This window comes from Danio aesculapii, chromosome 21 (assembly GCF_903798145.1).
Source record: "Danio aesculapii chromosome 21, fDanAes4.1, whole genome shotgun sequence".
Lineage (NCBI taxonomy): Eukaryota > Metazoa > Chordata > Actinopteri > Cypriniformes > Danionidae > Danio > Danio aesculapii.
The window spans coordinates 43,458,797-43,481,952 of NC_079455.1; the positions used below are offsets into that span (position 1 = coordinate 43,458,797).

At 38.0% G+C, this 23,156-nt stretch overlaps 1 protein-coding gene across 2 annotated transcripts in view; it reads left to right on the plus strand.

The window, feature by feature from the left end:
* Positions 1-23,156, plus strand: part of LOC130214203 (ceramide transfer protein) — a 99,385-nt gene that overhangs the window by 22,218 nt on the left and 54,011 nt on the right. For both annotated transcript variants that reach the window (XM_056445754.1, XM_056445755.1), the window contains exon 3: positions 23,094-23,156. This exon is cut by the window's right edge and continues 54 nt beyond it. In XM_056445754.1, coding sequence (XP_056301729.1) covers positions 23,094-23,156 — 63 coding nt within the window. The remainder of the gene's footprint in view (positions 1-23,093) is intronic.

Consider the following 23,156-nt stretch of genomic DNA (forward strand, 5'->3'; position numbering starts at 1 on the left):
AAGAAGAGCATGTTCTCATCGGTTTACAACTGTTTACTGCAGAGCGGAGCGAGAGAAGTGAAGACGAGGGTTTGCTTTAGTAGAGGTGCATCTTTTATTAACATTTAGCAGTCACAACGGGTCAATAAATGCTGTGTAATGGCTTTCAAACGTTAAAGAAGGTGCTTTCTGATTACATAAAACAACAGTGCGCTTTTAGTACTGCTGCAGGAAGGCTTGCTTTATGTCTCATGCAAGCCGAATTCAGAAATGATTCAGGTTTAATGTGCTAAATCTGTACTCATTTTCACAACTGCTGCTTTTTTATAGTAGGGTAACTCTTAAAGGTTATAAATATATCATCACTTAGCAGCCATGCCCAACATATGTGCACACACACACTTGCATTGGCCTGCTGAATATTTGATAAAGGCAACAGTGTTTGTAGTTACTGCGGGGAAAGAGAGAAATGGAGTCAAGTGCATTTTAAAATGTCAATGACTTTGTGTGTGTGCGTGTGCGTGTGTGTGTGCGTGTGTGTGTGTGTGCGTGTGTGTGCGTGTGTGTGTGTGTGTGTGTGTGTTTGCATTTGCATTTTCGATTAGCCTGCTCTGCTAAAGCACAGAGAAGTGCTATCAAGTAACTTGTTCTCAATCTCACACCCATTGTGTGCATGTCCTCACCTTCTGTCACATGGTAACCTCTGATCTCGGGTCAGCATCTGAAGTCATGGCTGTGTTGTGACCTGTATTTGACTTGAATCATAAATAAGTATTACAGAAAGTGTGGGTTTTTTTTGGATTTTACACAGAGAATGAATGCTCTGGCTAGTCAAATCGTATCACTAGGCCTGTCATGATGTCTATTTATTGTTGTGCGATATATTGAACCAAAATATATTGAGATAAACAATATTAATGTCATTTTATGCCACTCATTATGTAACGGCAGAATGACAATATAAAATCATCACAAGTAGGCATGGGATGTAGCGGTGTGACGGTAACCGCATCACCGCCATACCGCCATAATGAGATGTCAACCGCGGTGATGTGGTTATTAAATATTCAGTTTCGAATATGGAATCTTTGTTAACTGTATGATCAAAATTAAAAGAGCAGCCTATTCGAAACTGAATATTTCACTTTTATTTTATTTATATTACGATTGTATTTAACAGACCGGTTTGTGTTTTGGCCGTGGCATATAGCGGACCCTGAGGCACATCGCTTCACCTCAAAGTTTATTAGTTATTCTTGTTTATTTTGTAAACTGACCGACAAAAACTAAGATACAAATTGTACAAAACTAAATTCGTTGAAAGAATATTTTTCTTCCGACGAAAATATCTGAATTGTATATTTTTGTGCGTCTCCATCCGCTACACAACTGCAGTGTTTGTTTCGCTCCACGGGAAAAAAGGATTTAATTAATGCTCCACTGTAATTACTGCTACACAACCACTGTGATATATTAGCTACATATTTTTATAAATGTCTTTACACAAAATTATTATATGCTATAGCCTATAGCCTGCTTTAAATAAGTCAAATATATGCGATTGTTGACTCATCTCAGCATGCGCGTCTGTTTATAGCTTCTGTAAAAAAATACCTACATTTGACCAGCCTTTTAGCAAAGCCTATATTAATATACTGATATTCCTGTGCCAGTTTGACACTGTAAATTAAACTGAGGAGAGTTTAACTACTTCACAACACTCCGTCACCTGAACTCAGCGCGAGGAAGAAGGACAAAAGTGCAGCGCTGATGTAAAATCATATTCTCAAGTCATAATCTTTAAAATAATGACTTGTATTAAACATGTTGATAAAAGGACTGGGATATAGAAATTACAGCGGTGCGTTAAAAATGCTTATTTTTATATATCTGCGCGGTTAACCGACATACCGCATGATTTCTTTCTTCATCACAGCGGTAACAGAAAATCCATTACCGTCACAGCCCTAATGGGATGATAACCGTTTTCAAGGTATACCGCGGTTTGGAAAAATCAAGGTTTAAAACCGCCAAAGTTTTCTGTAATACCCTTCCAAAAAATGTGTAGGATTTTTTATTTACATTTTTTTTTGTTCGTTTTTTAGGACAACGATATCTCCAGCAGAAAAATAAAGATGCCGTTTTTAATTGTAAAGAAATCAGTGTTTTTGAAACTAATGAAGACAGCAGAAGTCAATGATTCATTTGAATTATTTAGCCTGACATGTTTACTGCTCCAAAATATGATTAATGTTTTAAAAATTAAATATATTGTGTTTTAGTATATATTTTAGAGCAGTGAACACAATACTGTGAAGCCATGATATTTTTATCCAAGGTTATTATCATACCGTCAGAATCTTATACCGACCCATGCCTAATCACAAGCAGGGATGGGTATCGTTAAGGTTTTAACAGTATTACTACTGTTATCGATACCACTTATCGGTTCAGTACTTTAATGGCTCGTTTCCACTGACTGGTACGGTTCGGTTTGGTACGAGTCACCTTTATCAGGCTTGCGTTTCCACTAACAAGGGTACCCTTTTGGTGGGCTTCACTCTCGCGTTTGTCAGTGTCTGACAGGATCGGGTTTCAAAAGCATGTCAATAATCAAGCGCAGGTTATTATCATCAGCTCAACAAGTTTGTTATTTCAGATATAATGTTAGACGCGCGCGAGCAAGAAAGCGAAACCGCTCGCGCCTCAGACTGCCTCGTAAAAAACTATGGGGCACAGGGTAAATCTGCTCTTCTTCTTGGATTTGTGGCTGTTCATCAAGAAGACGACAAGGTTTGTTTGAGCCCGGGTCGACCATGGCTCGTTATTATATGTATTTATAATTCCACTGTAATCTCTTGCTGTGTATTTTAAACATGGCGGCTTTTTTGTTTTCACTTTGGCTTGTTGCGTAAGCGAATGACGTATCTCTGTAGACCAATAGCGTTCAGCTGCGCGTGTGGCTCCACCTTTTGGTACCCTTGTGTTTGGTACCCTTTCGAAAGGGTGCCGAAAAAGTGGTACAGTACGGTTTGGTTCGGTACGCTTTTTGACAGTGGAAACGGCCATAAAAGCGTACCAAACCGAACCGTACCGTACCACTCAGTGGAAACGGGCCATTACTGTTCTCTTATCGGTACCTTTTGTTGTGTTTTTTTAATGAAAAAAAACAAACCAACAAATTGAACAGAATTAACAAAACTTTATTTTATTATTGTGTTTTTAATGTAAAGTTAAACTAAACCAATAATTGTAAAACAAATAAATAATTTTTTCAATGGTTTGAAGGAAAATTACTTAAAAAGAACCATTTTTAACCATTCTTCTGAAGAAAAATCCACATGTTTGCCTTTTCTAGCAGAAGTCGGGATCATTATTGTGCTCTCTGCAGTTGAAAATGCCCTCCGAGTTGCAAAATGCAGTTAAATGAGATAATGTTAGTGATTTTTCATGAACGCATTCATATAAATGAGTTAACAGTGTTTTGGGAGTTAACTGTGTTTGTAATACAGTTTTGGAGCATCTTGTAATGTAAAAATAAGCTTTTCTTAATAAGCATAGTTTATTATTAGGCTGTTCATAGACTATATTTGTAAATACAGCTGATGTAAAAGCATTTTTAATGCTTAAGATTTATTTAGACTGCAGAAAATCCGGTACTAGTAAGGTGTACCTAATAAAGTGGCCAGTAAGTGTATATTGTCATGTTGCACAACCCCAATACTAGCAGCTCTCCAAGTTGAAACAAAAAAGGTTTAATTAATATGTTTTAAGATGTTTTCCGAACATTTCACAAGAGCACTGTATCAGATTTAGATTTTGTGTTACACTTCATAACAGAGATTATTGGTGTAACATTGGTGGAGATCTCAATTATTGCGACTGTAAAGATCGACAGGAGGCTTTTGTTGCGTTGTGTGCCTTTAAATCTTTAGCCGCAGAGCTGCTGGATAGTTCGATTCAGCCCATCTCTGCTGGAGCCATCGAGCGCCTCAGGCTTTCACAGGGCTTTTGTTCAAATGTATTTGAGTGAATCTGAGTGTGAAGGTGTCAAACGGTCTCCATTATAGCTCAAGCAATCAGTGAACCCAAAAACGGCCTGTTAAGAAAACCGAGGAGCTGATCACAGAATGGAGAATGGGTGTTTTTACAGGGGTGGAAAAAAGAGGTGGTGTGGATCTGAAATAGAAGGGAAGATAAAACATGAGAGGTGTTGGACTGTCCTGTTGTCTGAAACAGGAAGTTCGCTCCCTCATGACCTCCTGCTGTCGAATTCCTGTTTTGGCGACCCTGGGGTCAAATCTAAAGGTCCCGGAGCTCATCTCTCCTGTCGTCTTCTTCCTTCCTCTGAGATGTGCACTAACCAGGACACTGTGGATTTAAGATACTTTTAACCTGTCAATAATAATAATAATAGGTTAGCTAGTCGAATGACACTCTCTCTCATCCTCTGCATCCTGTGTCCAGAGCTGTAGGTCAGCGTAGCCTGTGTTTCCTTTGTCTTTTCCTCTTGGATTCAAGCTGAAGTCCCACCTTCCTGTGTTTTTGATTACACTGAAAATCTCTGTTTACCACACTTTAAGAAATATCTGATAATTAAGCTGGTGTTTTCTGTTTATTTATGGTTGGGAATTGCATTTTGGGAACTTTATCTCTGCTCTGACGGCTTTCGATGTTGAAAATTAAACTCTACAGTTTAACAAAGTGACTTTTATTGACATTTTAGTGTGTATAAGAAATAATATCTAGAGAAATAAGTGTGTAAAATAACAGAAAATGTGCTGGCAGTTTATTAAGGTGTTTGAAGCGTAATATACAACATCAACCCAGACAAGTGTTCATAAAAGTCTTTTTAGGGTAGAAAGAAAAAAGAAGAATGATCAAGGCCTCATAAATAAATGAGGAAAAATAAAAACATGAATCATAAAATATGGAAAACTGCTAGTTTATAGATGTTTTTACAGTGTAGGCCTGCACAATATATTGTTTCAGCATGGATATCGCAATGTGTGTGTCTACTATAGTCACATCGCAGAATCTGCAATGCTAAAGGCTCTGGTATACTGCAAACAAAATCTGAAATTACGTAATTTTAAACAAAATCCAGCCAAAATTAAGTTCATTTTCAACTCATTTCGGCAGTTCGCAACCGCTCACCATTACAAACGTTTTAGTCACATCTCAGAATCTGCAATGCTAAAGGCCCTGGTACTTCAAATTATGTCATTTCAGTGGGGAGCGGTGGTTCATACAAAACATTGCTGTCACTCTGATACAAGTTTTATTTATGGAGAAAATGACAAAGCACTGCAGTGTTTGGATGTTCTGTGTTCGTCTGAGATAATTAATCTCCCGAAATATGTATATGTCAAAGAAGCTTAAGCTGATCGGTTAGTTCTTGCCATGTGACTTGCGGTGCGCTCCCAGAATTCATTCAACTGGGGGTGTCTGGTAGGCGCAAGCGTGTCATGCCGTTTGCGTGCCCAAGCTACACACCTCCACTGGAAATAACGAACTTGCGCAAAGTCTGGAAAAGATGCGATATGCAATCAGCTCCTAAAAGACCGCCGGCATTTGGGATCTCCATGAGTTGATCTTGTTTCACAGCCATGGTGGATTCATCTGATTTGTTGATAATTGAGTTGCGGATCCATTCCTTTGCAGTTTGTGGGTCCTTCACTGGGCCCTTTCCCCTTAGCAAAGAAACTTTCCAAAGACGTCTGTTTTTTTACTCATTTTGCTGCTTGTGGGTTAAATTTGTGTGCTCAAGTGACCGAGACGTAACCGTAATACGGCCATTTTTCAAAAGAAAAGATTTTTCAAAAGAAAAGATCGTTCAGACTCAGATAATAAATAAAACAGAAATAATAATGATTTCTTGTGTGGACCGGTACCGGTTTGCGGCCCGGTGGTAGAATACAATAAATGGGAAATTTAATAGAAAATATAAATAATGCTCGGTAACTTCTGGCTTCAACCGTATCCGATCTAGCAACAACTGCCTTAAGTTGGGATTATAGTTGATCAGGTCAAAAGAAATATCTGTAAATGAACAGTTTTCCATATTTTCTGATTCATGTTTTTATTTTACCCCCCCTCCCCCCCATTTATTTATGCTTTTGATCAGCAATATGGGATCTTCACCTTTCTTTTAACTTTTAACTTTTGAAAAGTTTGAAAAAGTGACTTTTATGAGCATTTTTAATAGTTTAAAGTGTTATATTGTCTGGGTTGGTGTTGTATATTACACTCCAAAATCCTTGTAATAAACTGTCCGTACATTAACTAAAATAAAAGTTAGTTTGTTAAACTGCAGAGTTGAATTTTCAACATCACAAGTCAGCAGAGATCAACATCCCATAATGCAAAAAAACAGAAAATACTAAATACGGAAACTGTTAATTAACATGTTGTTACAGTGTGGAGTGTGGCAGTGGTGTAGTCCTAAAAAAAAAGGTGGTGTACTATTACCCACCCAACCCACTCATGCTGTATTATAATTTTACCTGAACGTTTCAGCGAGACATCAATCAGTTGACTTCGAAAAACAAATTAAGATGAGAGTTAAAAAAACATTTGGTATACAATTAAAGGGGATGCAAATACACGTAAATTAGGGAAGTCTAATCTGCAAAACAAGTGAGTATACCGATTGTATACGCAATTATTGATCCTCAGAAGTCGTAATACCCAAACAGCTCGTGGAAAAAAGTAGGCATACTGAGTATATGTGCGTATAGCCCCGACTACACCACTGGACTGTGGAGTCATTGTGAAGTTTAACCTTTATAAAGTGAACGTTTTTTTTTATTCGCTTGTGTTTTTAAGGCCTGTGACTGTATGATTCAAACCATTTGTGTTTTAGAAATGATAATGTGTGTAGCTTTGACAAAGATTATAAGATTATATGACTAAGACTATGTAGTGTTATTAATTTATGTTTGATTACTCTACTATTTCTGTACCTGAATACAGTTAGACTCTCCAGAAAACATTATTAGCATCGCCTTACAAAATAAATCATCAATCAATCTATGATATATTCATATCTCAGTATGTATCAGAAAAACAAAACATGTCCAGCACAGCCCTACAGTAAACGCATTTACCCATTACCCTTTACTGTCTTCATTAGAGAAATTAGCCTGCAATGACTATATGAATGATAACATCCATCTTTACTGACTTCTGTTATCATTATCTGCTAGTTAATAATATTCTACTGATGGCTAATGGAGTTTATGGAGTGTTCCTGCTGAAAGTAATGTTTGTCAAAAGGTGAAGATCCTACTTTATATATTATTTAAAATATTATGCATATCTCTTCTGTTTTAATCTTTGTAGAAGACTTATTCATGATTATAGCTCAAAGAATTAAGTAAACTTTCTAAAAAGTCTAATCTAGTACAGTTTTGTTTGTTTGGCTGTGCTAATGGTTTTTATTGTTTATTATATTTGTATTATTCTGAATTGTTTTGGCTATGAAGATGGTCAATGAAGCTGACAGGGCATTAAATAAAAGATATGATGATACAATATTGTTTGAAGGAAGTGTGGACTTCAGCACAATGCGTTTATTTCACAACCTGAGCACATTATCATCATGATCGTTTGACGCATGACACACTTGTTGGAAGACAGGTCATTAATATTATTTTAATTGGCTTGTAGATTATTTTAATTAATAATTAATAGGCCATATGATGCCAATTTAAGAGGTTATTTTGATTATTCACTTTGCTAGAAAATGTTAGCAGGCTTTTAATGCTCAAAAACAAACATTTTTGCAGAGACAATATTGGAGATTATTCCAAACCATTCCTTCCAAAAAGCACCAAGTGGTCTGATTGGTCGGTTGATTGCATTGTGATTAGCCGGATACTTTAAATGAGTGTCAGAAGTGTTACTGTTTTTAGCATATATAGAAGTATAATCTTAAGAATTAGTAATTCTGTGGGTTTTTTATTGTTTTGAGCCTGATTATCAAGCAAATCAACCAGCATCAGCTTGGTTAAACTTAAATCGTCTTGACATTTATCATTGGGTTAAGTAGCAGATACTTTTTTGTTTTTAATTGTATTTTATCTGCTTTTTTATCAGTGAAATTGGCTTTTGAAACCCAAAAAAATCTTGTTTTTATTACATTGTAAAACTCCCGATAAACACTGGCAAATCATTACGGAGTGAATGTCAAGCAGATTGTGAAGTTTTAACTCTTGGCTGACTGAATAATTGAAAAGACGTTGTAAAACTATTGTTGATGGCCTATAAAACACATTTCATTAGCCTGCAGAGAGCTTTTTACTCCTGTTTGCGTTGTGCTATGATTGAAATTTAGCATCAAATTACTGACTGTAAATAAATGCGTTCCAGCGCCTGCTGCATTTCTGTGTTCTTGGTCAAGTGCCAGATTTATTCACATTCGCTGTTAGCTGATTATAATGGAAAATGAACCATAGATGGGTTTGAAACACGATTGTAGTAAATTCTCCGCTGATTTATTTTTTTGGATGATTATTTTGGATCAATTTTCATTAAGATGTTCACAAAAGACAATATTATTCACACTTACCGTGAAATATTAATTCAATAAACTATATTTCCCAAGTGCTGTTTAATGGAGAGAAGATTTTATGCATATTTCTAAACCTAATATTTTTAATAATGACTCACTTTTGTCTTCGCCATGATGATGGTGCATAATGTTTTACTAGTTACAGTGCTTCCCACAGGTTTGAAATATATTTGCAGTGGTAACTGGATTGAAACACACCTTTTACCCACACCACATAAATAGTTAACTATGCAACAAACAAAACATTGTGATTTTTAACAATATTTTAATTTATTAAGAAACTGTTATAAACTGTTTTTCTTTTCAATGGGTTAATATAAAAAATGACTGTTGAATTAAAATAAGAAATGCGCTATTTCTCTTACGTTTCTGCTACTCAGGAGCCATGTGCACCCACTGACAGGTCAAATCTGCTTCTCATTATCTGTCGTTCCAGTTCAGGTTGCATTAGAGTATTGCCAAAGCAAGTATAAAATGATGTATAAAATATTGACATTAAATTGATAAAATATACAGCAAATGAGGAATTCATTCATTCATTTTCCTTTTGGATTAGTCCCTTTATTAATCCGGGGTCGCCACAGCGGAATGAACTGCCAACTTATCCAGCACATGTTTTACGCAGCGGATGCCCTTCCACCTGCAACCCATCTCTGGGAAACATCCATACACACATTCACACACACATACACTACGGACAATTTAGCCTACCCAATTTACCTGTACCGCATGTCTTGGACTGTGGGGGGAACCGGAGCACCCGGGGTAAACCCACGCAGGAACATGCAAAGTCCACACAGAAACACCAACTAACCCAGCCGAGGCTCGAACCAACGACATTGTTGCTGTGAGGCGACAGCACTACCTACTGCGCCACTGCGTCGCCCAAATGAGGAATAAATGACAGAAAAAGTAAATAAAGTCAGTCAGCACGTAACCTTAAAGGGTTAAACAAACGACGCACAGCACTACGGTTACAGAAAAGTTCACGCTGTTATAATTCACTTACCCTTTAATACGTTTTGGTGTGATTATCACCCGCTATTAAAAAAATTAAATGTTTTGAATGAGAAGCTGAATGTAGCCGTGGCGGGATGAATCTTGGCGTGGCGCCCCGCCATGGAAGAATGAATGTAGCGGAAACCATGGAGTAAGAAACAGACATCTTTGGAAAGTTTCTTTGCTAACTGACAGACCCGTGAACTGCCCAGGTATAGATTCGCAACCCATTTGTTAACAAAATTTCCCAGAATGCACCAGCTGCAACGGCAGCATAGCTGCACCTGTAAGTAAGGAGATGCACAAATTAGTCTTTTTTTTTTTTTTTTTGTCATTACGAACTTTTACAACAAACAAGCACGTTTTAATACATAACCATGTTCCTGTTTTACCGTCATGATTTAAAAAAAAAACCCAGCTAAAATAAAAAAACGCTAAATTTGGCTATCTATAATTCATAATAATAACTCCTGTAGAGCAGTCCCACAACATTCTGACTCTCGATGACGCTCGAATACCCTGTCAGAAAAGTCTAGCTGCTGGGAATGAGCTGTTTACAGTGTCTGCTATAATGTTAATGTTGTTTTGGTGTGTTTACATTGATGAATATGGCCACTGTGTAAATACACAGTACAGTTATGATCTTATTGCCACATTAGATCATTATGATAACATAATATATGCCTTTAGTGATTTCCTGAAGATAAATTCTAAAAAATAACACAACTGAAATAACTACAGCAGTCGCCATCGTCTGATCTCATATGAAGCAAGAGATCACGTTGACATATGATGACGTGTGCAGATGCTGTAGTGCTGTCCCAATTCTTAGGGGTACATTTTGAAACCCTTCTCTTCACACTCTGTTTCAAAGGCCAAGGGGAAGGGGAAGGGGTAAAAAAAATTGAATTGGGTTTGGGCCTTAGAAACCACTGTCGGACGCAAAAAGCTGCATTTCTTTAGGCCTCTGCAGAGCATGTGAGTCTGTCTGTGGGAGTTTTCACAGTACTTGAGCACACAGAACCAGCAGTGCGAAGTGGATAAAAAAGAGAGAAAATTTAAAGTACTTAATCGATTGTGGATGTTTGGTTATATTGAGCGGATGCAAAAATAATGACGATGATAATAATAGTAAATAATGATAATAATAGTAAAGAAAATGTGTCACTAGATATACTTGTGCGGCCATTAATATACCTGGGCGGCCCACCCAAGTAAAGTGTATGTGTGGGAAGCACGGTGTTATTTTTCAAGATACTAATATTCAGCTTAAAGTGACATTTAGGCACTTAATTAGGCTAATTAGGTTAATTAGGCAAGTCATTAGACAACAGTAGCTTGTTCTGTAGTAGGCAATCGAAACAAGTAATTTTTTAGGGGGGCTAATGGTATTGATCTTGGTAGTTTTACTTTTTTAATATCTGTTTTTTATCATAACAAAGCAAGAGAAATAAGACTTCTTTTGACCAATATAGTAGGAAATACTGTGAACATTTACTTCTGTTAAATATCACTTGTGAAATGTATGAAAAATAAAATGGTTTCAAAGGAGTTTCTCTAATAATTTTGTGTGTGTGTGTGCAGCTGTGTATATTTGTGCATTGTGTTTTACTCTAGACGCAGTACATCATGCATCATTCTTATGTTGCCGCTGCACATGACATGTTGATTATCGTCCTATTACTGGGCTGCTGTATATTGTTGATATTTCATTTAGTTGTTGACGCGCTGCTGTAAATTTCACTGTCTCGCTCCTTGTGTGGTTGTGACTTTGCACACGTAGGCCTGTGTATTTGTGTGTGTGTGTTGGGGCATGCTGGGAATGATCTTTGGAGACAGAATGAATGCGTTCTCCTCCCTGAGTGTTTGAAGTTCAGCTCACGTGTGCGACTGAAGATTTCCAGTAATGCACTGAGAAACCAAGAGCTCTGTATTTGCTCTCTATGTACCATAAATAATTAGTCATGTTTATATCTGTGTTAAAAGAGTGACATTAAAGGGGACCTTTTATGCAAAAATCACTTTTATAAGGGGTTTAAACTAGGGGTGGCCGATATGACCTAAAATTAATATCACAGTATTTTTCATCTTTTGAACGGTGACGGTATAATATCATGGTATTACTTTCAATAGCAAAATAATATACATCTCAAGGAAGAACGGACAAAAGAAAGTCTCGCTTCTATCACTCTTTAAAAGTTTTGGTTTGGGTCATTGTAAATGCTCAGTCTCGTTATGAGCTGATCTTCATTTCTCTGTGTTGGTGGAATAAAGCAGGCGAGTCAGCCGCACCAATTTATGAGCAGACAGAGCAGGATTCTCACGATGACCACCAGCGCAATACCGCTCTTTGTTATGAGCCGTAGTTTCAGTGTAAACTTAGTAAAGGTGAGTTTCTTTGGCGATGATGTCTACAGTGTTAGATTTTATATTTAGCGGACATTTGCGCTGAACACGCGGTGAATGCAACGCATCAAGATTCAGGCACCTTCTCCGAAAACACTCGATTGATCTCAGCTGGCGGATCAACATTTACCTCATGTCATGATCGCTGTCATCTGCGCCATTATTATTATTATTATAACTTTAGGTGAGGTTTGCAAACCTGTGCACTTTTCACTCTTCAGCCATTTGCATTTCCTGCAGTAACAAAAGCTCCCTGTTATCTGGCAGCGGGAAGCGTTGAGTGACTGACAGCTAATATGAACCAATACAGCAGCAGGGTAGAGCGATTCAGCAAGTTTTTAGAGAAAATCAAATCAGATTGCACTACAACCATTATATTCAGACACACAAATGCTCCCAAATATATTATGAGGGCGCATGGATTAAATTTCGGTGCTCATGCGACCAAAATGGTTGCAATTTCGAGCCCTGTAGTGTAAGGACATGTATTCAGACCACAACTGAACGTTTGAAGAAAATTGAATGCCTTATTATTTAGAATTAGCTATTATTGATGTAAATGCAGCCGTTCAAGGCGCATTATTGATTTATTACGGTATTGACGGTATTAGAAAATCCATGTCGTGGCGCAATGTCACACCGCCCACCCCTAGTTTAAACACAGTTGTGTGAATATAACCAGCTTCTAATGGTGAAAATGAATTAATTCTATTGTATATAATAACACTTTATGAAATCTTTGATTGACATTCTCCCCTTATATGTGTGATCAGAGACGGAAAGTCCCGCCCATTAGTAACAATCTCTTCCTCATTAGCATAAACAGCCCTGAGTGAGAAGCAGCCGTCCATTAGCCCTCAGAGTTTTGAGCTGCTGAAGATAATGTCAGCTAAGACTAAGAGGATTATCAATGTGGAGTTTTAGATGAAGCACAAATGAACACTGGAGTCTCCATAGACTGCACAGGCATTTGTAGCTCCACCCTCTTTTGGAAAAGAGCACAGTCTCATTTGAATTTAAAGCGACAGTCACAAAATGGCACAATTAGGATCAAAGCTTAACAGGGTCCATTTCAGAGAGTTCTAAAATATTATTTGTGTGATATTTTGAGCTGAAACATCACACACACACACACACACACACACACACACACACACACACACACACACACACACACACTCTAGGCACATCAGAGACTTATTTTACATCTTTTAAAAAAGAGGCATTATAGGTCTCCTTTAATAGGTCATGTGTTTGTGAAAGATTAATTTCTGAAATGTAGACCGTTGACTAAGGTTGGGTATTGAAACCTTGTGCCATTATGGCACCGGCACCTTTGTAACTGGTATGTACCGGACTGAATCAGCATATGAATATGATCACAGTTATCTAATTTGCTTAAACTAAGCATTCTAAAGTATGGCTATATTTTACAAGCAAGGATTCTGACACACCAACATGCAGCAGATGCTTTACAAAAGTTGCATGTAAGGGGGGAAACACGTCAATCTTATGAAATTTGAAGGCTCATGGACTCAACTTGAAGCATAGTTCTCAAACTGAATTTCTCGAGGGCCGCAGCTCTTCAGTTTTGCTCCAACCCAAATCAAACACGGCTGATCCAACTAATCAAGTTGTTCAAGACTACTAGAGACTATTAAGCAAGTGTGAGATGGGGATTGTTGGAGCTAAACTATGCAGAGCTGCGGCCCTCCAGGAATTGAGTTTGAGACCATTGACTTAAAGGTGAGGAATGGACTATCTTTGACCGCTTGCAACATCATCTGGCACTTTCAGTGAGTAGGTTTACATGGACACAAATACTGTGATTTTAATGTCATTAAGACAATACTCAGATTAGGAGTCTACCATGTAAACAATGATTTATTTATTTTTATTTATTTATTTATTTTTGATTACGTTAAAGGACCACAGACAGCCGCCTCACGATATGCATCGGTTTTTATTTCCATTCGACGTGCGGTATCAAATTTCAATTAAAACAACACTCTTACACCATTCCTTACTTCATATTCTCATTCAATACCTCAGTTTGTCACGGGGACATGAATGAAATGTTCGTGAATGAAAGTGAAACTGCCGAACTGCAGTTAAAGTCTAAAAATTAAAATTAAATGAAACTCTGGAGGAAACGTGGATAGGCTGGTTACACAGTGACTTTAATGGATCTATGTGCTATAACATGTCAAACGGGATTATGAAAGGAAACATTCAAAAAGTATCTCATGTAAACACCTGAATCATATTATTGTCTTATTCAGATTAAGGCAGATCATTAGATCACTGATGTCCATGTAAAAGTAGTCACAAGCCCCAAACCCAGAAAAAAGGTGTTCCCTGATTTTGATGACAGCCTTTCCACAGGTTAGTAGTAAGCGAATGTAATGTTAATAGAATAATACAAATCTTGCATTCATGCTAACAAACAAATAATCAAATGAAATATATTAATGCAATTCAAATATATAAAATATATATTGATGTATACTTTTAAACTTATTATAAATATAATATTATAAATATTATAATTATATTGTTCATTTATAATGATACAATTTTTTTTGTGGCTCAAAAGTATCGCTTTTGGCAGCGGTACCGTTTTAAAAGTATCGATTTAGCACCGGTATCGAAATAACCCCAAACGATATCCAACCCTACCATCCCATCCTAGACTGTGAAACAAAAAGTATGATGATTGTGTGTAGGTCTAAAATATCATTTGAGAAATAACTTCGTTTATTAACAACAAATACAAGTAATTGTGCCAAAAACGGTTGCTTCAGCTCATTTTAAATAAGTTGTTTGAACAAGCAGCAAAAATCTTTTTCTGAGTGTAGCTCAAGCTCATTACAGATTACAAATTAATTAGTAAAATTGCCTTAATAAATGCTCTGGAGTGTTTTTCATTGTTAGTTTGTGTTAATGCAGTACATTGTGAAGGGTTACCAGATGGTCGACTACACTAAACAATATAACCGAAATCATAACAAATGTTTTTATGTTACTCTAACTCATTTTAATCAGTTAATCAGGTCTCAACGCAATATTTTTAGCTATACAAAGCTTAAATGCTTAGTCAGTTTGTTTGATGGCGACACAGTGGTTCAGTGGTTAGCACTGTGGCCTCACAACAAGAAGGTCGCTGGTTCGAGTCCCGACTGGGTCAGTTGGCGTTTATGTGTGGAGTTTGCATGTTCTCCCCGTGTTGGCGTGTGTTTCCACCGGGTGCTCCTGTTTCCCCCGCAGTCCAAACACATGTACTGTAGGGGAATTGATTAAATTGGCTGTAGTGTACGAGTGTGTATGGGTGTTTCCCAGTACTGGGTTGCAGCTGGAAAGGCATCTTCTGCGTAAAACATGCTGGATGAGTTGGCGGTTCATTCCACTGTGATGACCCCTGATAAATAAAGGGACTAAGCCAAAGGAAAATGAATGAATGAATGAGTTTGACTGATGTGAGTTGAGATGACTTGACAACTTTGATTCGGAAAAAAAATGAAGGCAGCAAAACATTTTTTACAGTGTACATTATATTTGAGAATAGCAATGCATTGTGGGTAAACACAAGCTTTGGTAGAGCTAAAAAGCATGATGCACACTCTAAAAATAAATTTGCTGCCTTTAAATGTTTGGCTTTTTAGCTCTACCAAAGCTTGTTTACCCACAATGCATTGCTCCTTGAGATGGAAACAGACAAATTGACTGATGTGTGTTTAACATCTGTGTGTCAGTGTTGTGATGTTTGTGTACATCATGACGACCCTTGTGTGTATTTCAGTGTGTTTTCTCAGTACCCGCGGTGGCCCTCTCAGGTCCCCTGCGTTGCCCACCATGTCTCGATTTTCCATTCCCAGAATCCTCCACGCTGCTTTTTTTCCCATGCAGGCTCAACTCAAACGTTCCCGAGTCTGTCGCTTCTGGCTTCATGCATAAATATAAGCACTCCTAAATCTTCAAGTGACATGTTCAACATCATAACAGCAGTTTTTCAAAACACTGTCATTGTAAATGCACAACAGATGACAACATCTCAGACTCAACTCATCGCAGGGCATTCTGGGATTGCTTTCTCTGTGCATCTTATAAGGAAGCTTAATGTTACTGCGTTATGAGTAGTCTCAAAAAGGAATGGGAATATGAGGTCATTGAGTTTGGGAGCAAAGAAATATGTCTTGTTGTTTTGTTTTTCCCACAATAAATATTTTATGTTTCTGTATTCCATTTTAATACTTGCAGTTTAAAAACAAAAAAAGTATGTCATATATTATTGAGATCATGAAACATCCTGTTAGAAGTTTTGTTTTTTCCCCCTAAATTTGGCTAGACTTTTTTTTTCTTACATTCTGATTAGTAATTTTTTTTTTTAATGCTATAAACTTGAATATAACTTTAAACTTAAATGCAAATTAAATTTATTGATCAAAAATCCTCCAAAAAATGTCATAAAATCATAGACTGTAAAATATATGGACGGAGCATCCGTGACGTCACCCATAGGTTTCTGAAGAGCGCAAAAGAAGCTACAAGTAGGCGCGGCCAACCGTCGCCATTTTGTTCGCGGGTCATCACACCCACGGCGGGATACCAAACAAGGGCAAAGAGGTGGAGAGTGGGCGGAGCTACAGACACCTGCTGGCACTTTGCTTAGACCTGGCAGACAGACTTTACTTTGGGAGAAACGCTTGATACTCTATTACCTGCGACTCGTTTGTGTTCTGATCACATGTGCTTGGCTGTACACTATATCAATAAAGTGATTAGACTTTTAAAAACACTGTAGTAATACAGTGAGCCACTAAACATTGTTCTTATGACGTTTTTTTCTACAGGAGGAAAACGCAAATTACTTCCAAACACTTTAGATGTGTGTGTGTGTGTGTGTGTGTGTGTGTGTGTGTGTGTGTGTGTGTGTGTGTGTGTGTGTGTGTGTGTGTTAGTAAATGCAAGACTATTGATGAACTCCAGCATAACACTGTATGATAACGCTTCAGATGACTGTTCTAGAGCCTACAGCTAATCAATCTGTCAGATTCTGGAGTGCTTTACGGGTCTAAAGAAAAATATTAATGATAAATGATCTTAAATAAAACAAATACATTTATAGAGATGGTATACAAGTATATAACTTTACTCACATGGGAAACGAGGCCACGTGAATGGTTTGTGAGCACAATTAAGTGCACACAGCATCCCAGATCATCTGATAATTGTAAGAAATAAGTCCAAAAGGCAGCTGACTGTGTAAAGCCACATAAAACAAAAGAAAAATACGATAAATATGCAGAGATCAGTGGCTAATCTGCCGGATTCAGCTGAGGTGAAGTGACGGCGACCAGCGAGACCTAGCTGTCACTCAAGTGGCCACGCCCTTAATTATGCAAACTTAATATAACCTAAAAAAAAGGAAATGGATGAGTTATAAAAAAAATTCACCCCCTCACAGTTGTCATGGAGGGTAATAATAGCTATATGAACCAAAATCGTTCTTTGTACCAGGCTGTAAACACCTTTTTTTCTGCTGTAAAGTTGGCCATTTTAACAGTGGGCTCAATTGCAACTTGCTCTATTATGGAGCCAGGACTAGCGGAACTTTGATGAATTGCAGTTTCAGTTACTTCCTTATTGGCCCGAGGGAGAGCGGGAGGTTGCCGCTTGCATAAAACATATGCAATTTTAGCAATTTATTTAAAACAAAAATGATCTGATTGCATTTTTAATTGCAACATGTTAATAGTTCTTTCCCTTCCAGTGTTTCTGATTGTTTTCACCTAAATTTGACTGCCCTCTCAATATATTCGGCTAGGAATATAGGACTATATTATATATCAAAATATAGAACCAAGCCTCTGTTTTTAAAGTATTATAGAATATGTTTTTATCTGTACTCACCGACCACTTTATTAGGTAAACATTTCTAGTATTGGGTTGGACCGCCTTTTGCCTTCAGAACTGCCTTAATCCTTCGTGGCGTAGATTCAATAAGGTACTGTAAATATTCCTCAGAGATTTTGCTCCATATTGACATGATAGCATCACAGAGTTGCTGCAGATTTGTCGCCTGCTCATCCATGATGAGAACCTTCTGTTCCACCACATCCCAAATTTGCTCTATTGGATTGAGCTCTGGTGACTGTGGAGGCCATTTGAGTACAGTGAACTCATTGTCATGTTCAAGAAACCAGTCTGAGATGATTCCTGCTTTATGACATGGTGCGTTATCCTGCTGGAAGTAGCCATCAGAAGATGGAGATACTGTAGTCATAAAGGGATGGACATGGTCAGCAACAATACTCAGGTAGGCTGTGGCGTTGACACAACGCTCAATTGGTGCTAATGGGCCTAAAGAGTGCAAAGAAAATATCCCCCACACCATTACACCACCACCACCAGCCTGAACCGCTGATACAAATATTGTTTCATGTTGTTGACACCAAATTCTGACCCGACCGTCCAAATGTGGCAGCAGAAATGGAGACTCATCAGACCAGGCAACGTTTCTCCAATCTTCTATTGTCCAGTTTTGGTGAGCCTGTGTGAATTGTAGCCTCAGTTTCCTGTTCTTAGCTGACAGGAGTGGCACCCGGTGTGGTCTTCTGCTGCTGTAGCCCATCCGCCTCAAGGTTGGACATGTTGTGTGTTCAGAGATGCTCTTCTGCAGACCTTGGTTGTAAAGCGTGCTTATTTGAGTTACTGTTGCCTTTCTATAAGCTGGAACCAGTCTGGCCATTCTCCTCAGACCTCTGGCATCAACAGTGTAATGTATTGTGTATTTTATATAGTGCATTTATTGTGTATGGCCTCTCCACACAATAGTCTCTCCACACCATGCATTTGCACAAGGCATTTGTGCCCACAGAACTGCCACTGGATATTTCCTCTTCTTCAGACCATTCTCTGTAAACCCTAGAGATGGTTGTGCGTGAAAATCCCAGTAGATCAGCAGTTTCTGAAATACTCAGACAAGCCCGTCTGTCACCAACAACCACGTTCAAGGTCACCTAAGTCCCCTTTCTTCCCCATTCTGATGCTCCGTTTGAACTGCAGCAGATCGTCTTGACCATGTCTACATGCCTAAATGCATTGAGTTGCGGCCACGTGATTGGCTGATTAGAAACTTGCGTTAACAAGCTGTTGGACAGGTGTACCTAATAAAGTGGCCGGTGAGTGTATATTGATCTTGCCATGAAATAGTCACAAGTTGCCAATAAATAGATAAACAAAAACCCACACCCTATTTCTATTTTCTATAAAAAGAAAAATGAGTTATGAGTCGTGTTGGAGTGCGTGTGCGTGTGCGTGTGTGTGTGTGTGTGTGTGTGTGTGTGTGTGTGTGTGTGTGTTGAGGTTGTGTTTTGTGGTGTGATCAGTGATGAGATGAAAGTGATTATTCTTCCTGTTTTAAACACAGATCTTTTCTCTCTGTTCTCATTAAAGCACAGCTCGTCTGTCATTTCTCTTCATATTGTGATCGGCGTCAGGCTTTGAATGAGACTTTCATATCTCGTCTGTCATATCATCATGTGGGCTTTTCTGAGTGCTCAGTCTCTGTTCATGTTGTCTAATAAGACTCTCTGTAGAGCTTTTGTTTATTCCACACGCAAAGTTTGTGTTGGGCAGAATTCCCTGCAAAATATAGACCGTAAATAAGCTGTTTAATTTAATTTGCAGCATTTTCTTATGTGGTTGAAGTTTGCATGCAACAACAAATATACACCGGGACTTTCCCAAAAGTTGTTTCATGAATGAATCCTCCTTTTGATTCTCAAATCAGCCATGAATTTATTTCAAGATTTATTGGTATGAATCAATTATCTGAGGTAGACAAGTGACTCACATGCTGAGCTTTAAGCTGGAAAAAAATGATGAAATTAGTCATTAATATTATTAACTAAACACAGGAATTAATCATGTTGATAATATATAAATTGATTGATTAAAGTCATTATTTAAAACATTGTGAAAATTATAAGAGCCAGTTTCTGTGCCCGACGATCGGGCTAATTTGGTGGTTCAGCAACTCTAAGTCCGAGGCCATGGTGCTTCACCAGAATAAGGTGGTTTGCCATCTCCAGGTTGAAGGAGAGTCCTTATCCCAGCTGGAGGAGTTCAAGTATCTTGGGGTTTCCATGAGTGAGGGAAGGATGGAGCGTGAGGTTGATAAGCGGATCGGTGCAGCGGCAGAAGTAATGCGGTCGATGTCCTGGTTTGTTGTAGTAAAGACGGAGCTAAGCCGAAAGGCGAAGCTCTCGATTTACTGGTCAGTCCACGTTCCTACACTCTCAGAAATAAAGGTACGTGAGCTGTCACTGAGGTGGTACCTCTTCAAAAAGTACACATTTGTTCTTGAAGGGTCCATATTGGTAACTTAAACGTATATATTAGTACCTAAAAATTTTAGGGGGAACACTTTTGTACTTTTTAGGTACTAATATGTACCCTTGAGGTATTATTATGGACCTTTAAGGTACATATTTGTACCTTTCGAAAAGGTACCACCCCAGTGACAGATCACGTACCTTTATTTCTGAGAGTGTACTCTCGCCTATGGTCATGAGTAGGCCCACACGGAATCTGTGCGTGCAGAATTCTGCAGATTTTTAGCCCATCCTTAATTCTGTTTATTGACTTGAGTAAATGTGTGTAAATCTATATTCATTGAGTTTTACAGTAATATTATTGACTAATATGAAAATGTTCATCTGATTTATGTACAATGCAGTTTGTACAGTAATATTTTCTGTCTTTTATTAGAGATATTATATGAGAGACTTGCTTTGTGTACCAAATAAAGTGAATCTAATTGGATTTGCGTTTTAAACGTTAAATAAAAGTAAAAAGATCATATTTTTTATTTCACATATTGAGGTTTTAGTTTTGATACTCCCAAAATAATTCCGCATAAAAACGCAGATTTAACAAAATTCTCCGCAGAAATAGCAAACCATGTCCGCAGATTCCGTCTGGCCCTAGTCATGAGCTTTGGGTCATGACTGAAATGACAAGATCTGGAATACAAGCGGCTGAAATGAGTTTCCTTCGCAGGGTGGCAGGGCGCACCCTTATAGATAGGGTGAGGAGCTCTGTCACCCGGGAGGAGCTCGAAGTAGAGCTGCTGCTCCTCCACATCGAGAGAAGTCAGCTGAGGTGGCTAAGGCATCTGTTTCGGATGCCTCCTGGACGCCTACCTAGGGATGAAGTCTCTGGAGAGAGGGAAGTCTGGGGTTTTCTCCTGAGACTGCTGCCCCTATGAAGAAAATGAATGAATGAATGAAAATGATAAATAAATAAAATGAAAACCAACTCCAATTAAATCAGTTACAAATGCCATTATTTAGTAAAATGTTCCTTAATTTAAAGGACTGAATGACTAAATGTTATTATTCATAATCATAATTATTTTTGTAAATAATGTACTAATTCATTAAATAATAAATAATAGCATGTTTTAAAACAAATCTAAAACTAATCTAAATGACCTGCTGGGTCAGTTGGTGTTTCTGTGTGGAGTTTGCATGTTCTCCCCGTGTTGGCGTGGGTTTCCTCCAGGTCCTCTGGTTTGCCCCACAGTCCAAACACATGCTTTTGGGGAATTGATTAACTAAAATGGCCGTAGTGTATGAGTGTTTCCCAGTGTTAAGTTGTGGCTGGAAGTGCTTCAACTGCATAAAACATATGCTGGAATAGTTGGCGGTTCATTCCGCTGTGGCGACCCCTGATTATTAAGGGGACTAAGCTGAAAAGAAAATGAATGAATGAATAATAATGAAATAAGTGATACTTAATTAAGGGATTAAGAGATAGTTCACCCCAAAAATGAAGATTTACACAGTATTTACTCTCCCTCAAGTGGTAGAAAGCTGAAAACCTGCAGCCATCAACTTCCTTAGTAAGAAAAACAAACTCTTTGGAAGTCAGTGGTTACCAGTTTCCAACATTTTTCAAAATATCTCCTTTTGTGTTTTTGGGGATGAACTATCCTTTTAAATGACACAATTTACAAAAATAAATAAATAAATATCTTGAAATGTAAACGATTCAGGGATGTTTTAAAACAAATATGAATTAATGATTAAAATATTAATGATAATATCTTGGAAAAAATAAGTTAATAAATGGAGGATTGAAAAATAAATAATAATATTCATTCATTCATTTTCCTTTGGCTTAATCTCTGATTTATCAGAGGTTGCCACAGCTGAATGAACCGCCAACTATTCCAGCATATGTTTTACACAGCAGATGCCCTTCCAGCTGCAACTCATCACTGAGAAACCCCCATACACTCTCACATTCACTCATACACTACAGCCAAATTAGATTAATCAGTTCCCCTATAGTGCATGTGTTTGGACTGTAGGGGAAACTGGAACACCCAGAGGAAACACACGACAACACAGGGAGAACATGCAAACTCCACACAGAAATGCCAACTGGCCCAGCCGGGACTTGAACCAGCGACCTTCTTGCTATAAGACAGCAGTACTAACCACCGAGCCACAGTCCTGCCCAAAATTAATAATAATAACTAGATAAAAGTTACTAAATGACATTTTACAAATATAAATATGTAATTCTAAATATAAATGACTGAATATATCAACAAATATGATGAGAAGTGAAGGGTCAGACTGAGTGCAGTATATCAGACTAAAGGAGAGCAGTGCTTGACTCCTCATCTGGATTTCATAGAGCAGCGTGAGGTCTGCACACATCAACATCTGGCAGTAATAACACACATACACACACACACACACACACACACTTGTACAGCTATCTTTATGGGGACTTCCTGCGTTTTCCTCATGGAGACCAAAACAAATGTGACCACATGGTCAACATTTACTGATATTAGTATACTTGAGGACATTTGGTCCCCACAATGTAAGGAATACAATGTACACACACAAACTCACCAGACTTGGATGTTGTTTAGACTATTTAAAATCAATTTCCAGTGATGAATATCTCCCATTTCCCAGCTCTTCTGTGGGTTACTTCTCTTTTTTTAGTGTCTAGTCTTGATTAGCAAACTCTCGGATCCCTCCATCATGCAAATATCCTCGTTTACAGAAATTAATATGAGACTAATGCAGTGTTGTGTGTGTCTCTGCAGCCGCATGAGTTTGACGAGTGCCGCTTGGACATCAGTGTCAATGACAGCGTGTGGTATCTCCGC